Source organism: Mesitornis unicolor, unplaced genomic scaffold, assembly GCF_000695765.1.
Source record: "Mesitornis unicolor isolate BGI_N332 unplaced genomic scaffold, ASM69576v1 scaffold4478, whole genome shotgun sequence".
Taxonomy (NCBI): domain Eukaryota; kingdom Metazoa; phylum Chordata; class Aves; order Mesitornithiformes; family Mesitornithidae; genus Mesitornis; species Mesitornis unicolor.
The window spans coordinates 13,522-31,488 of record NW_010200983.1 but is presented as its reverse complement, the minus strand read 5'-3'; the positions used below and the strand labels follow the sequence as shown (position 1 = coordinate 31,488).

At 35.1% G+C, this 17,967-nt stretch overlaps 1 protein-coding gene across 1 annotated transcript; it reads right to left on the bottom strand.

Moving 5' to 3' along the window:
* Nucleotides 1–1,698: 1,698 nt before the first annotated feature.
* On the bottom strand, nt 1,699–17,941 carry LOC104544901 (integrin beta-like protein 1; the record flags this gene model as incomplete). Its single annotated transcript, XM_010189906.1, has 5 exons — nt 17,803–17,941; nt 13,776–13,895; nt 10,031–10,171; nt 6,777–6,917; nt 1,699–1,845 (listed from the first exon to the last, which is right to left on the bottom strand). Coding segments are annotated over exons 1-5 (589 nt in total), but the record flags the coding sequence as incomplete, so codon positions are not given.
* Between the last annotated feature and the right edge of the window lie 26 nt (nt 17,942–17,967).

Genomic DNA, 17,967 nt, shown 5'->3' with positions numbered 1-17,967 from the left:
AATGCAGAATCTCTTGTTCCTTCATTACAGCAGCTGTCTATCATACTATGTCCTAGATATACAACTGTGCCATTTGCACTCCTCATAAACCTTGGTGATATCTTCTTGCTTGGAAGTCAAAGGAAGTTCAGTGAGAACCACTATCAATTTAGCCTTTTCTTGCAATAGACACTGCTTGTATCTTATTTGAAAATTTTGACCAACAGATCATTCAGTCAAATCAGTTCACCTGAAGGGACATATTTCATTGCTAATATCTCAACAAGAGAATACTAGCAGGATTAATAGTGAGGTGGTTTTTTTTTTCAGAAAACCAAGAAGATAGAATTATTCCCATTAATATTGAAAACTTGAAACTCACTTTTTTGACTATATTTAATAAAACTTTTCAAAATTTAAAATAGAAATAAAACAATTAGTTCCATAACTTAATAACATATTTTTATTTAAATTGAACTTGATATTTCAACTGTCATGTTTTTCTCTATCATTTGATTCTCATAGTGCACAATACATTTAAACCATAGAACTGACTCCAGATGCTCAACATACACAACTTCTAGTGTAGCAGATCAGAGAAGACATTCAACATCCAGTGAGAACAGGAAAGGAGTGAGCCAGTATTAAAAAAATAATATAAAATACATAAAATGTCAACACACTTTTAGTTCTTGCAATCATGAACAATAATTCTCTACAGATGTCTATGTTTAACCTAACTTGTAGCCAAAAATTCCTTTGACAATTTTAAAGAAGAGGTAATTCACTGGAAAACTGTAGTCTAATTAAGAAAAAAGCAAGTAACAGTCTGTTAGCATATAGTTCTTTTACAATACAGCTAATGCTGCATTTACTAAGTTATGAGCTGCTACGCATTTATAGGGAGAGAAAAGTACAATTATCGCAGTGCTGGCTTGGGTGGACAGCCTACAATTTTTTATTATATTCGATAGTATTAGAGAAAGAAGAAATTGCAAATGCAATTACATTTAAGGTCAAATGCAGTAATTCAAGAGCAGCTTTAGACCTTTCTCAGCAAATACTTAAGTGGGCAGAATTCATAACAACTTCAATTATTAGTTCTAGCAAAAGTCTGTGTCATATTTACTTTTCTCTTTTCTCTCTGTAGAAAACCACATTTCAAACAGTGATAAATGAAAATTAGCAGGTCTCGTCCCTTCCAAGAAAATTTTCCTGTTGCTTGCAATGTGTATTTCAATTGCATGTATTATTTAGTATATTTTTAACCAAACTTTTGAAAAGACTACAGTGTCACAAAGAAAGATTTTCAAATGACAAGCCAGTGACTAAGTAGCAAACTGCACTGAAGAACAACTGAATTTTAGAAGTCAGTCCTGCATTCAGGAGGGCAGGTCCTTAGGCAATGTGGATCATATTTTTAATGTATCTTTAACAAACACTTAACTGCAGCAACCTTCAAAGCATCTTTGGAAAGCTCTAAAACAAATACTAAGATATGTAAAAGAAAACACAAAGCATTAAATGACAGGAAAAATATGTGAGTTTTGTATTCTTCTCCTTCCTTCTCGTAACTCACAACTTACACAGGTGTGATTTTTGCACAGTAAGCCAAGAAAGTTCACATTTTTCAGTACTAATAATTCTGGATATCTGTAAAAATTATTTTAATGGAAGTACATTATAAGGGCATGAAAGTTCTCTCAGAAATGGGCTTACCTCTTCCAGAGCAAGGTAAATTAGATTTTCCTTGGCATTTCTTAGCACTTTCCTGAACTGACAATGGACAAGAACGTGAATGTTCACACTTCTTCCCAGTCCATCCTTCTTTACAGTCGCACCTTCCACAATTACACTGTCCGTGACCTTTACAATGAATACAATTAAGATTAGCTTCCATACTGATGATAGGTATTAAAATCTCATTATTAAATGAACTTTATCAAATTTGTGGTTTCATTAAATAGTCAGATAGAAAAAAAGCACAACTCATTATATCCACTATTTTCTGTTTCATAATTTCATTTCAGCACTATTTCATTTTGGGTTTTGGTTTTTGTTGATTTTCTTTTCTTAAGGGATATTTTTCCACCTGTCACACACTCCTCATAAGAAAGTGTGGAATAGAGCTTACAAATACCTATTTCCTCAATGTCTGGAGAAGTGAGGCTATGTCATAAGGCAATATTTCATTTACCTTTACATTTTTTTACCGCAGTTGCAGCATATTCTCTAAGTAATAGATAAATACCATCTTTTATCTACTTGCAATCAATATCATCCACTAGAAATGAGCAATGTCACACTAATTCCAAGTCTCAAACCAGTGTCTTCTACTAAATAGTGATGCACAAATAATAAAGTACTGGACATAATCAATTCTTATTTCCATAGGGCAGTCGGATGTGGTTTTTGTATTTCATTAGCTAACTTGATTCTTCCTGATCATGTCTGAACATAGCAACATAAACAAAAATTTCAGTGCACAAGCTGAATTGAGGAAAAGCAATTGAACTCAGCAGAAGTTTTCTGGGAAGTTTCCTTAAAAAAATGTGATAGACAAGAAATTAGGGGTGGATGTCTTTCGAGAACTTAACCTGGAAAGCCAAACAATCTGCTTCCTCTGTCTGAATACTAACATATTCAGACCAAGAAAACCCTAGCTTATTGTCCAGCTCCCTTCATCATGAGCTAATGCTCTTTGCATAAAGCAGTGAGCTCCTGGCAATATAAAATGCTCCTTGCACTGGATGAAGAAAGCTTAAGCATCAGTAAAAACATCCCTTGCCACGTAATCAAATATTTATTTGCATAACGTCTGACAATGGGTTAGATTTTCTCTCACAATCTTCACCTAGTCATCATTCACTGGACACAGGACCCTATTGCATTACTCTGATATCCACTTTTTCTATCCAGTTTCTTCTTGAAAACCATAGCAACACAGATTTTTTATCTCTTTATATCTCTTTCTACCATACCATCTTAAGACTGGTTTATATTTTTAAAACATATGCGTTTATCAGTTCACAAGGAGAAAATGGGAAGAAGCAAGCACTCTACAAATTATCAGAGTACTTCTCAGAACACACATTTTATTAATTTCACAAACATAACTTTTCTTTATATTAATTATTTGTTTTTCCTGAAAAGTGTTAAAGGCTTCCTTCTGTTTAGAGGGTAGGTTTAGATTGGAGATAAGAATGAAACGCTTCAGTATGAGTGTGGTGAGACACTGGCACAGATTGCCCAGGGAAGTTGTGGATGCCCCTCCCTGTAAGTGTTCAAGGCCAGGTTGGACAGGGCTTTGAGCAATCTGGTGTAGTGGGAGGTGCCCCTGCCCGTGACAGTGGGGTTGAACTAAATAGTCTTTAAGGTCCCTTCCAACCAAAACCATTCTATGATTCTGTAATTCTGTCCCTTGCTTTCATGTTTATCTGCTGACAGGCTGTGAATTGGACATATGTTCCCTGATCCAGATAGCTACTTATGGGAAGTTGATGTTCTTTCATATAATATTTTCTTTGCTAGAACCACAGCAAAGGAGCTAATGAGATGTGTGAATGTAGGAATTTTCTTATGGAAGCCTTTTTTCTCTCTATGTCAAGTCATGAAAGCAATTCTCTCTTTTAAAGAAGAGAACCACTTTAATGTTGCAAACACCTCTGAAAGAAAATAATTCAGTAACATACTGAAAAGCACTTCAGATGTTAAAAGAAGGCGTCCTGTTGCCAATATGAGGTACTGCAAATTGACAGTCACCCCAAGCCATGTGAAGCTTCTGGAGGGAGCTGCTGTTCTGGAATGCTAAACCCTCACAGCAGGGCTGCCAATTCCTGACATTTGTAGTTTATGAAATAAACATAGCATTTCATTCAGTTACAGTAAACCTCTTTAGATGAAAACATGATTTCCTACCATTTCAATCTGCTACTCAGGACAATGTAATTTTCTGTCTCTACCTGTTAGGTAGGCAGAATAAGATGGGTAAAGTTTTTTATCAGCTCCATTTGATATAGGTTTTAAGAAAGCTGGATTATTTTCCTTAATCTGACTAATCCCTTTTAGATTCATTCTAAATCAATTCACAAATAATTGTGAGGAAAAAAAGTATATTTTGCAGACACACCTAATGGGTTCACACTTTGTGAACTAAGTAAATTCACTTTACATAAACAAATAAAAAAGCTCTCCAGTTAAAATTCTGCTAGTAAATCTTTGATGTAATTTCAGATTCTGTCTACCACAATAAACCAAAATTAATATTTATGCATCTTCTCCATTTCTGAAACAGGACTGTCTTGGCTTACTGGGACAGAATTTTAGAGGAATTTTTTCTCTTGAGGAAAACTGTGCTTCTGTAAGGATTATTTCATGGGAACAAAGTGATAAGACACTTTGTTATAGTTTTCAGCTAATACTGGTATGTGAGGATCAAAGTCTTCAGCAATCTTGAGATAAATATGTACAGAGGCTGAGAATGGGACTTCTTCTTCCCTCTTCCATGGCTGACATCTCAAGAGGGACTTGTCTACTGTCGTATCCCTGAGGCCTACCCCCCCAAAGGCTAACTTTGAGTACTTTATGTTAATACATAATTTTTTATTATTATTACTTTATTAAATCTATTTCTATTTCAACCAACTTCTCCTTTCCTTTTCCTAAGTCCCCTCCCTGGGTGGGGAGGAGACTTAGAGTGATAGAGCAACTGTATAAAACATGACCAGGAGTAAACAGCAGGACTATAAGACATTGTTCACACTGCTTTGTGTGAAAATTGAGCGTTTAGCACAATCTATTTGAGGAATGCATACTCACTTGGCCCAGCTAAGGGTAAAGTAGGTTTTTCTAAAACATTATGCAAAAGGGAAGGGGTAAGAACAACAAGTAGTACTAAAATTTTTGCTGATTAGATTAGGCAGAGATACCTTCCACTAGACCAGGTTGCCCAAAGTCCTGTCCAACCTGGCTTTGAACACTTTCAGGGAGGGGCATTCACTACATCCCTGGGCAACCTGTGCCAGTGTCTCACCACCCTCATAGTGAAGAATTTTTTCTTCATATCTAACCTAAATGTACCCTCTTCAAGTTTAAAGCCATTACCCCTTGTCCTATCACTGCCTGCCCTTTTAAAAAGTCCCTTCACAGCTTTCTTGTAGACCTTCTTCAGGTACTGCAAGGCTGCTATAAGGTCTCCCTAGAGCTTTCTCTTCTCCAGGCTGAACAACCCCAGCTCTTGTCTGTCTTCATAGGAGACAAATCTTTTCTCTAATTAGGTTTGAAACTCTTTTGTTCAACCATAATTACAGAACACATTTATCGTGTTGGTTTTTACCTTTATATACCTTCCCTGATGTTGACATTTTGATGAGTCCCTGAGTGCTAAAAACATACTCAGCAACACAATAATACGTTAAGAAATTGACAATATCCCAAACTCAATCCTCCTGCTACTCTCTTGACTGCATTTCTATACTCTTCCAGCTTATTAACTAAATAAACCTATATAATATTTGTAGGCAGATGAAACAGTAGCAAGCAAATGAATTTACTGAAGATTTTTTTAAAAAAATGTTTCTTTCATTTTTTTAATCCAGTTTTATGAGCTAGTGGTTCATTAATACTTATTTTTAAAACCCCAACACAATAGTTGAGAAACCTTTCATCTTTATAACAGGCAAAGAAGAGGCTGAGAATTTTATGTATCGTGTCTGTTTCTGCCTTTTCTCTGTATTACAAGCAACTCCTCTAATCTTCCTTTGAGGGATCTCATTCTAGTGATAGGAGGAGCATACACCACATCACTACTTTCCTTGATGTGACTGTTTTCCTCCTATTATTAATTAGGACAGATCAGATGTCTACAGGACGCATTAGAGCTGACAGTCTGTAATCTGTCAAGTCCATTTGAAACCATGCTCACTTGTTTTTGCAAAGTTCCTGTGTGTACAAATTGCATGCTGTGTATCAGTCAAAGTTGTTCTCTGCTGCCCAGTATTAGCATCTTTAGCAGCAACCAAACAAAATTGTATGCAAGGTCTCGCTCAGAATCTCAGCTTTTGTTAGGCAATAAATAGAGCATCAATCTAAACACACTGCAAACCCTGGATGCACTGAATGGACTTTAACTAATCTGAATATAATGCTCTGAAGTACAAGTAGAAGAAAAAAGGAAAGTGAAAGTGTCTAAGATGTATAGTCAGTGATGTGTAGCTGGATCACACATTCATATTTTCCACACATTGATGCTATAGTTGTTCTCAGGTCAATTGGTATTCTCAGGGTACTGTTTTTGATTAATTCATTAACTCACTTTTCCTCTAATTTCTTCTTCTCATTTGTCCTCTCCCTGTCATATAACATAGCATAAGAAATAAATTTGATGTAAAAAATTTTCAGATTTAAATTTCCACAAGAAAGGAGATTAAATATATTTTTATATATATATATAACTATGTATTTAAGTTTCAACCATTTTCCAATTTATGTTAGGCTTCAGTGAAGACAAGAGTACTAGAATGCAGATGGGCATCTAAAAATCTTTCATATTTGGTAAAAGGGAAAGAAAAGAAGATATTATTTAGGAAAGCTTTAGAACTGGAAACTTTTTTTTAACGTAAATATATCTTTTTGTTTAAAAATTCCACCACAAAAAAACCCCCAAACAAACCAGCTAAAGCTTGGTATATTTTATGGTAGAAAGATGAGAATTGAAGCACAACGGAAGAGCAAGATCACACCAACTGGATGCATTTATTATAAAACTACTCATACGATCCTTTATATATATAACTTACCTGAACAGAAGTCATCAGAATATCTATCATACACTTCCTTACAGTTTCTTTCATCACACTCACAAGTATCTCCATGAATATCTCCCCAGTCACCAGTTGGGTCCACATCATGGCATGTGCATTCCCCACATACACATGTGCCTAGGAAAATTAAAAAAAAAAAAAAAAAGAAAGAGATCAAAGATGAACTGAGTAATTGAGGATAATAGTACTTTTATGATAGGAATTTACACTTGAGAATTTTCTGCTCTTACAGGAGTGCAGTGTCAAATCTGTATGTGTACATCATGAGCTTATGCTCATCTTCTGTTATTTAAAAGCCTTTATGATTATTTAGCAGTAATACTTTGTACAAACAAGTTGGCTTTCTGTTCAAGTCTCTTTCTGCTGTTGAGCCTTGTTAGAAAACAAAAGAAAAATGTAGTGCACAGAACCATCGTAAATCTTTGGCATCAACAGTAATTTGCCCTGACACTAATGACAATAAAAATCAATGCTGTTTAAATCACAGAATCACAGAGTCTTAGGAGTTGGAAGGGACCTCGAAAGATCGTCTAGTCCAACCCTCCTGCCAGAGCAGGAACACATCAACTAGGTTGCAGAGGAACTCATCCAGGCGGATTTAGAATGTCTCCAGAGAAGGAGACTTCACAGCCTCTCTGGGAAGCCTGGTCCAGTGCTCTGTCACCCTCACAGTAAAAAAGTTTTTCTTTATATTCTCATGAAACCTCCTATGTTCCAGCTTGCACCCACTGCCCCTTGTCCTGTCATTGGCTATCACTGAGAAGAGCCTGGCTCCTTCCTCCTGACACTTGCCCTTTACAAATTTATAAACATGAATGAGTTCACCCCTCAGTCTCCTCTTCTCCAAGCTAAAGAGACTCAGCTCCCTCAGTCGTTCCCAAATGACTTGGGCTTGGGCACAGTGGATAATTAATGATTGTTAAAGTATAAACATTTAAACTAGAAGGAAATTCAAATTCTAATCCAATTGAAAATGCCTCAGAGGTCATTTTTTAACTAAGAAGAACATCAGTACACATTTACATGAAAGATACTTTTTGACTTTTCCCAAATCAATATTCAGAGCCACAGCCTGTTGCTTACAATAAGAAGAGAAATGTGAAATATGACAGAGGTATTAATTCGGCACAACCTTACTGATATCCAGAGAACATGCATCTTACTTACTTAGGAAAAGTCGTAACACAAAAAGAGAGTTTCCCTATTCAGAAATCCAAATATGCTTCAGGGCCCTACACTCACTACTTATTCTGAGATGCCAACAGGCACAAAGAAGCAGTCTAACCTTACAAATATATGTGGTTTATTTCCTGGAGAGTAGCTTCACCTTCTGCTACTCCACCAAAATCTTTATCTTCTTATTCAGATACTGCATTTGAGGACAACAGGACAGGGTCACTAAAGACTACATATATATATATGGGCACACTCTCTAAAAAGAGAAGGTCTAGAGAATCATGCATACATGACAGTTACACGAAGCAGGAAGATCTGCTGTCCTGTTTAGTGCTAAAGCCACCAAGACAGCCCTGAAGAAATTTGCACCTGGTTATTGATACTTTCACAATTCAGTGATGTTACTGAAGGATAAGACAAAAACAAACAAACAAAACCAACAAAAACCAAACCAAAACCAACAACAACAACAAAAAGGAAAACAAACAAACAAACAAACAAACCCCCAACTAACTAACCAAACAGACAAAAACAACAACAACAAAATCCAGAAAATTAGGAGCTGCCTCTGGAGAGTGATTAAGCCTCCCGGAAACTACTTCAAAGTGAATTTGGATCGCCTATCCTGGATATTGCAATGTGAAACACCATCTCACCAAAGTTTAAAAATCTAAGTGTTCACATCTGGTCTCAGCTGGTTGACTAGACAGTTGGTGGAAAGATACAGACAATTTATCCATCTTAGCACTGAAGGAGGCTGGATGGCAAGGTTAGCCTTGATATTTAATTTTTAGAAGACAAGATGAACTGCACCTATATCACAAAATGTATAAACACAGAAAACTGGGTAAATAGGACTGAAGAGAGCAGAAACACTGTGTTGGAAAGCAACTTTATGTAGTTAAAAGCCTACAAGTTTTTTATATAAATAAAATCACAAATACATGAAAGATAAAAATATGGAAGCATCCCATAAAAGTATTTTTGCATAGGAGTTTGTAGCTATTCAGAATATCAGCTATGATATTTATCCTAATTTCCCTCAATAACAATGTAAATTTAAAGAAATACTTGCACTTTAAAGTTTCAATTTTTAACAAGAAATTGCTTTGACAAGAAACTACTTTCTTGGTGCAAGCAAAGCATCTGATCTGAAGCCACTTCAATGTCTGTTATTTCCAGAATTATAGAAAATTTTTTACTGTTAAAGCCTCGAGACTAAATGAGCCTCTGTATTGAGCCAATCTTTCGATTTCCTCATAATTAAGATGATATAGATGTTCATGCTGTAGCAGGTTTTGTCAGTAGAGGTGTTTTTAGGAGAGGTAGCTATGTGACTTGAACTTATGTTCTACTGTAATTATTCTAGACTATTGCCAAGAAAATAACTTTTTTTAACTCTTTGTTTAATGAAACCAAACATAGTAGCTAGTGAAAAGTGACCTGTTTTCAAAATGGCAAAATTAGACAGAAGATTAGGTAAAATTCAAATTCTGGGACTTCATAGAAATAAAACCCCATGTAGGTAGAAATATTATATGAAATGTACCTTTCCAGGTCCACATGTATTCCACAGCATTGTTACTGAACACTTCATAGTTTTAGTGGAAACAAAAAAGCTTTATGTTTTCATTTTTCCTATTCAGTTGTGGGTCCTTGATCTTCTTTAAGAGTGAATTGACATACAGTCCTGTTGATCTTACAGCACCAATCCATTAAAAGTCAAAAAACTTTTAATATTTTATTTTGCAGGACAGGTCTCTTATCAAAGCGGATATACTAAAAAATTATCCTGCTCAGTCTTACCACTGAAATGAAGGATGAGAACAACTTGGGACAGCTTAATCTAAAAACAGGTGTGGATATGTGCATGTTCATACCAAAACACAGATATCTTCCCACTCACTTGGAAGTGTATATCCAGATTTGAAATGAGTGAGAACAAACTAGAAACTATTAGCAAAGGAAATGTATATCCTAGTGCAGAAAATGCATATTGTAAACCCAAAGCAAGCTATATAGAAATGCATAGAAGGAACATGAGAACGACACACCTCTGTTGCTGCAGATTTTGCCATCTGGAGATGTGCATCTTTTCTTGATCTCCCAGGGGGTGATGTCACACTGGAATTCACATTTATCTCCATGCCAACCAGCCTCACAGTAACAGTTTCCACAGTAACACTTTCCATGGCCTTAACCCAAAAGAGATTTTATACAGTGAGAAAGAGGCAAGTTTTTAAAAGGCATTAGCAATTTACCTGTTTTGATCTTTTCTTTTAAAAACTTTGAGAGCTAGACTCAGCATAGAAACAATTCATAAACTGTATATGCCTGCATAAAATAAGGTAAAGGATATACTTTCCCCCAAGTCTATTTTGGATTTTTTTCATTTAATACCAAATTAAATCTAATCAATAAACACTAAGAAAATAAATTCAATATTTTTATATTTATAAGCTTAAATTTTGAAGTTTTATAGGTAAATTGGGAAGACAGTAAATGTAATAGTTAAAATTTAAGCACAGCTTTAAATGTTTAGATAGAACACACTTGCCCACCATTCTTAGCATGTCTATGAAAGTATTGTGGGATCCTGACTCCTCAAATAATTCCAGTAGTGGGACCTTGTTTTACTAAAAACTCTCTACATTGTGTATGACTTCCCTTCTTACTTGTTAAGAAGATTTTTGGACATGGATAAAACAGTTTTTGAAAGGTAAGAATTAGTAAAATGAACCTTTTAAATGTTCATTTAACAAACCATATATCTCCTGAAAAGATAGTTGGGTCATCTGAGGCTTGATGAAACTCAGATGAGTTCAGCTTGATGAAGCTCCTGAACATTTTGATCCACTGAGGTACTTCTGCTATGTGCTTCAAGGACAGAAATAATTTAAATTAAATAGCTGCAACTGTTACTAAGCTTAAAGCCAGAAGTTACTTCCTAACTAGAAGGATCAAGTCAGGATCTTGTTCTTTTTTCTCTCTAGGTATGTGAAGCTTAGTAGACCTGATTGTCTTTATCAGAGTCTAGTTAGCTTCTGTCCTTAACTTTAAAGAGTAAAAATTTAGACCTGTGGAATACAGGGTGGTTTTTTAACCTGTTTTTACAATTACTCATGGAATTTACACTACAGTTGTTTGGTTACATGTGAAAAAAAAACAACCAACAAACAGAAAATAAAAATGCCATCTTACTTGGACAACTAAACAACAAAGACACTCTAAAGTACTGCCTATTACCAAAAGGTTGTTTTTGAACAGTGGACAAGAAGTAAATTGAAGAACGGTGAAGAAGAAAGTTAATTTGATCTACTGGCAATTTTTGCAGATTTAACATCACTACTTCATTCTTCACTCACACTTGTATAGTCCCCAAATAACTACGAATTATACGATACAATCTGCCACTACTTCTTGCCCTTGACTGAAGGCAAAATTACTCCATTAAAGCAAAACATCTTTAGATAAAAAAGATCAGGATCAGAATTTAACTTGCTAGAAACCATGATACTTTATTAAAAATAAGCTGTAACTTGATCCTAAAGTTTATGAAACCTCAAATAAAAAGTGATATAGTCAACTGACTGATAAAAATCTGACTGAGGCTTGAAAAGCTTGATATATCTTTGTTACCCTGCCCTACCTAAGAAGTTAATTGCTTTTAAAAAATGCAGTCCACTTGTGCTAAAATTAAAATGCATGTTATCCATATCTCAGCATGGCATGACATGCTTTTCCAGGATAAAATCCCAGATCACAGCTGCAGAATTTAGAAACATGTCTGTAAATAAAATCTTTCATTTTTTCATTAGTTTGATCTTTCTGAGTTAAACTACTTTGCAGATGATTAAATCTTCAAAACCTGTCTATACCTTCAAGGTCAATAAAAGATACGTAGCAACTAAGTAGGTGCTACTCAAACTGAAAATACAGCAGGCACTGATTAGGCTCACCCTGTCTGTGGAGTGAGTTGGAATGCCATTTCTTTATGCTTCATAAAAAACCCTATGCTTCATAAATAAACCTAAATGATTCCTATGGTGGAAATTTTTGTGGAAGGAAAGATGGGATAGAGGGTATCAAAGGAGACACTGGGATGGGAGCAAGAAGCCATAACCAGATGGGCATGCAGAGTCTGCTTTTTCTGTGATGAAATTGTGTACCTTTGACTTTCAGTTCATATGCTGTCCAATTTTCTGCATCAGGCATGGTTCAACATATGGTTATGTATCACAGAGCTTTGTTAGAAAGTAGAGAAAAATCTAACACTGATAAGCTATGTGCATAAGCTTTTCAGCTTTTCAGCTTACAACAACCTAACCAAGTCAAGTACACCATTAGCTCGTACTTCCTGTAAAACTTACACAAGGTATCAGAGCTTTTTACACTGATGAATCACAGACCTTAGAAGCTATCAACCTTTTTGTCCTTTTTGTCCTTTTCCTTCAGCATACTTTGATTTCTGCATAAAACTACATTTTTACAGAGATGCATCTGGTCTGTTTTGGAAAATGGCACCATTGGATGAAACAAGGGGAAATAAAATTTAACAAATACCTAATGATATAAACTAGCAGCAAAACAGGTGGGGAAAACAAAACTGAAAAAAAATCAGAAGGAGAACTTACTGGAACTAAATACATGGCAAATTTTTATCATATTTGGTACTATATGTAATGGTTGCAAGCAAATAAAAATAAATTAGATCATTGGCACATAAAAATTATTGCCCTTCACTTATTTTATTTTAGGCAGTTACTGTAAGTGTTATATTCTGCTCCTGGATTTGAACTTCAATCAACGATTCTGTTTATCCCTATTTAAAATCCCTACCTAATCCTGTGCAAAAAAAAAGTTCTTTTTGCTTTCAAAGACACTAAAATAAATAGAATTTATTTTGTTCTTTTGGTGAGGATAAAGACAGAGAATGTTATTTTACACAAGTGCTCTCTCTCTTTATAAACACACACATGCAGACCATGCACTATTATCACTGTAAGAATAGTTTAAGAGCAGTTCTGAATCCTCCTGTATGCATACAGACACAGTATGCATGTGTACAGCTTGAAAAATATTTGTAGCAACTTCTAGCTCAAGGACAAGCCTCCCTAGTAGTATAGGCAACAACATTGCCTATAACAACATTACTGCCATAAATTGTGTGCATTACACAGTATTTAATTGCCAAGTTCCTATCTTATAATGAAAAGAAAGCACAGTTTGAATTTTGCTTGCTTTTTTATCTATCATCTGAGTTCACTCCATCATATTCTCTTGCTTTTCCCATCACAGATGAAATTTTTCTTCATTCATTCCTTTCCCTTTTTATCTCCTGAATTGCATCTGAATTCTCATCCTCCATTTATTCTTGTTCTTTTAAGTTTTTGTTTTCTTGCTGAAATGCTTAATAATCTATTTTTCTTTTTTTTGTTTTTCTATGTCCTCCATTTTGCACTCATCTGTGCCAGAAAGCATTGCCACAAATCCTAACAAAGACACACACAAAGCTATGAATTACCTTAGTGAATTACCTTGTATAATCCTCTTCATAGTTTTTCCAAAAAGAGGAGGTTGTCACAGGATTTCTCAATTCTTTAACCTCTTTCTTAGCTCATTTTTGCATCTGAAATTCCCACTTAAATGTTGCAAGCTAAATTCTTGCATACATTCAGTACAGTCATACATTCAATCATACATTAAGTAAAGACATTTTATAAGTCCATACAATTAAATTATTTTATAACAGTCTGCATTAATCTTCACCATTCTTCTCATACTCAGTAAAATACATACCTGTACAAATCTCTTCTGTCTCATCATCTATGCATTCTCTGTCATCACATTCACAAAATTTACCATAGACCAGTCCATGTCCTGCGTTTGCACATTTACACCTGCCACACTGACATGTACCTGTAAATATTTAAGACAGTACTCAATGGCTGCAGTTTGTGGAAAGAGTTTCATTAGTCCATCAGAGATGGTACATATTTTATTTCTGAGAAGGCAGAAATCTAAAGATCGTCCAGCCAAATAAAGACAGACACAGAAACAATCCATATCATCAGAAAGCCTAGTCTTAGCTATAAAGAGATGCAATAGTCAAGAGGTTCTTTCTTAATAAACAGCATAATATTTTCCTATGTAAAATTCCCTCCTAGAGTTTTCTGTCTGACTTCATACACCTGAGGTATGATGCCAGCTTTGGAAATTATATCTTCTGCCTGCTGAAAGAAAAAAATTAACTCCATTATCTTCTCAAGAATGAAGCCTGGTTTTGTCCAGTTCCACAGCCATGCTACAGGACAGTCACAGGACATGACTACAAACAACCTGAAAATATATCTGCCTAAGTTCACAAAGTTCCTTCGCACTTCAGTCTTTCATCCCTTTTCTACAGTTATCAACCAAATATTAAGATTTAAAAAATACAGCCTTGGAGAAAAAGTCACGAATCAAAGAAAGAAAACATTGGTGAGGAACATATGCACAAAGAACTTATGATCAGATGTCAGGAAAAAAGGACACAATCTAGAAAGCAATTACCAGAATGATGCATTAATTATACAAGAGACAAGCTAATTGCAGAGAAATATATTAATAGTGTTATTAAACAAACCATAAGTATTATAATAGCATAACAACAATTTTACTGCAAAGTGCATACTAAAAGCATTAAACAGCCAATTCTGTGATATTTACTAAAACTCTTGAATAAATACTTTATTCACATTTTAATATAGTTTTCATTAACCACTTTCCATTTGCATACCAATAGCTTATTTTTTCCAGTGGTATTGATGTCCACATTACAAGTTGTTTCACTCAATTGAAGAAATGTAGGAACTTCTTTCATAATATCTTATTATTTCAGGACTTTGACCCAATCTTTCTTTAAGCTTTTAGGGCTCATTTTTCTTCAGTTTATGGGTGGTGTCTCAGAAAACAGTGGCTCTTGTGAGAAAGTTAAGAGAGAGAATAAAGATACTTGCTGATTTGTCACAAGTAGGATGAGTTTTACCCACATCAGACCAGCAAGTGGTTTGAGAACATGGGTCTGCCTGAGATTGTCCCTCAATATAAGTACTCTTAGGACTTTCAAATGCTTTGGAAGTGCAGAGCTGTTTTTTCTCACAACGTAAACCACAACAGAAATCTTTCTGACATAAGTTAAAGCCAGAGTGCTCAGGCGATGCAAAGGATGGAAATGGGTTTGTAAACAGATCTCTCTTCTGTCATCTCTGGTCTGGTTGCACATTTGCTTCTTGGTCTTTTGACTAGAGTTGCCCCCTCACCTCAGTGGCTGCCTCTCTCCATCACCCACTCTGCCAAACAAAAATGGTTTGGTTTGTTGCTCCTAGGGAAGGAAGGATCTTCCTTTTTTCCTCAGAGAGTCTATCTCACCTGGAATACAGTTGACAGGGAAAAACAAACAACTGCCTTCTCTTTCTGAATATTTCCTGGTTTGAAACATAATGCATGAGAACATATAACACCAATAAATAAACACACTAAAGAGTTATATAGTAAAAAAAAGCAAAAATACTATAAAATTACATTAGAAACATATGTTATCATGCCAGTCATGTAAGAACCCACTTTTCTCTACCTCTATCACCTTTATTAAAATTGTAAAGGTAGGATCTTTGTGCAATACCATGTTAACTGGGGCCCTGTGGTCAATGGACTTGCATAAGCTGTTTCAGCAGTCACTGACGTCACTATGCCAGCAAGTATAGATTTTTTTAAAAGTAGAAACTTAATTCATTAATTCACAAGACTCATACTCTTCACATTACATCTATACATATTCTAGCAAACTTGGCTATTGACACAGAAGTAGTCCTCGAAAATACAAGTCTTATGCTATTATTACACAACTAGTTTGCAGAAACCATTTTACCTTTCACTATTACAAGTATAGTACAAGTCTTACAAGTATAGTACAAGTCTTAATACTATCATATTAATACAAAGAACAGAAGAATAAGGTTCTGTGACATACATGGCCAATCAAAAAAGTGAACTTTAAAAATGTTTGCAAGAGCTGATATACTAGAATAATGACAATACAACTGACAGCATAAGTAAGCTACAGAACTAGAATTATTTGCTACAGTTACTTGGAAAACAAATACAAATAATTTTTTTTATAAAACTGTCTTGTTTACAGATAACTGCCAAACAGGGAAAAAGATAAAATAGTAAATTGATTCATAAATTGGGAACCTAGAGAGGTCAGACAAACTGTCCTAAAAGTGTCTATTCCTTCCAATTGACTAGAAGTAGATATTGCTCAGATAGAGAATCAAGGTTTAGGTAGGATGCCCTAGTTATTTTGGAAAGTTATTAGGAACAGTTGAGTCAGAAAACTTAAATTTTAGGTGGGTCATGATCAGTCCATGAAAGGTTAGCTGTGAGAGAGAAACAGACTGTTTTTGCAACAACTTACGTTATCCCTTTCCATCTTTTATTGGCAGTTGAAAAAAGAGAGCTCAGATCCCAAAGGCAATGTTGGAAGCAGACTTCGAGGCAATCCCATAAAGACAATATATATATGGTTCAAAGTTACTTCAAACTCCTTAGCCAGTCTCATTGGAATTTCTGTCAGGTTTAATACCAGCAAAGCATTCATTCTTCTACTGATCTCACAAACACTCCCATCTTAGCCACTTCTACTGAGTTTTCAGCTACACTGGTATTCCTCTGAAGACTTAGTGATAAACAGACTGAGGCCCTTTCTAGCCAAGGAAAGAAAGAGGAATAAAAGTCTTTATATTCTTTTTTGAGTACTTTAATCACAATGAACTATGTTTATTTTTGAGAATCAGTTTCTCAATTAGGTGACTCTTATTTGTTAACTAAACAGTCCTGAGTTTCCTATAATCTATATTGTCATAAATGACACAGTATTTACTCAGTGTGCTCTATGCTTAAAATTTTAAGTTCTACTTTCTATCGTGAGAGCCTGGCTTCTCTATAGCAAGTTTCACAAATCATTTGGAGTTTTCGCCCATATCAGCAACTATTTTGTGAGAAATTTGGTTGTATGCAAATGTATAGTTCCAGACAGAAATTAATAGACCAACAATAGTAAGCAAAAGTTGGGATCTTGAAAAATTCCCCCACTGGGAGATTGATTTAATGGAAAAAATGGAAGTTATTTTATGGTCTCAAACCTTGATTGGTAGCAAATGCCCTTCAGAATTTTAACATTGTTCAGTCAAGTCTTCTAAAAGGCTTTTTCTTTTCCCCTCTGATTTTTGTAAGGAAAGAACTCTCTGTTTAAGTTATGATGAATCATAAAATTAAAGAAATAAAGAAAAAATTAGTTATAAAATCAGAAAGGTGAGGATGGAAGTACTTAATTAAAATGATTGAACAGATCTTCCACAACTGTTTTCAGTAACCATTGTTACAGCTCAAGTGACTCCAAAAATTGTACAGTTTGTACATGTCCTGGAAAAATATTCTCAAGTGATATTTCTGTATGCTATAAACACAAAAAACTTGAAAAAACTTTCTGTGTTAATCGCATTACCACAACATTTTGATGTCAAAATACATCTCAGTTGCAGTTTCATGAGCCTGAAATAGCTATGGAAAACCTAAAGTACTAACGTACTCATTCTGAATCATTGCAGATCATATGCACAGGAATGGGCCTATAGGAAAATAAAGCATTTTAGTATACATACAGTTATTTCTGAGTCTCTTGAAACATACTCCACAAAATTCTTAATTAGAAAAGAAATTACGGTGAGGTTCAACATAACACAGGGAGAACATCAAGCCTCATAAGCAATAAAAGACATCTTACCTGCACCAGAACAGATGATATCTTGAGAATTCTTACACATTTCATTGCTTTTCTTCCGTGTAAGATTGCAAGTAGTTGGATACTGACAAGCTTCACCATACCAGCCTTCATCACATTTGCACTTCCCACAGTCACACTTCCCATGGCCTAGCAGTGGAGGGAAAG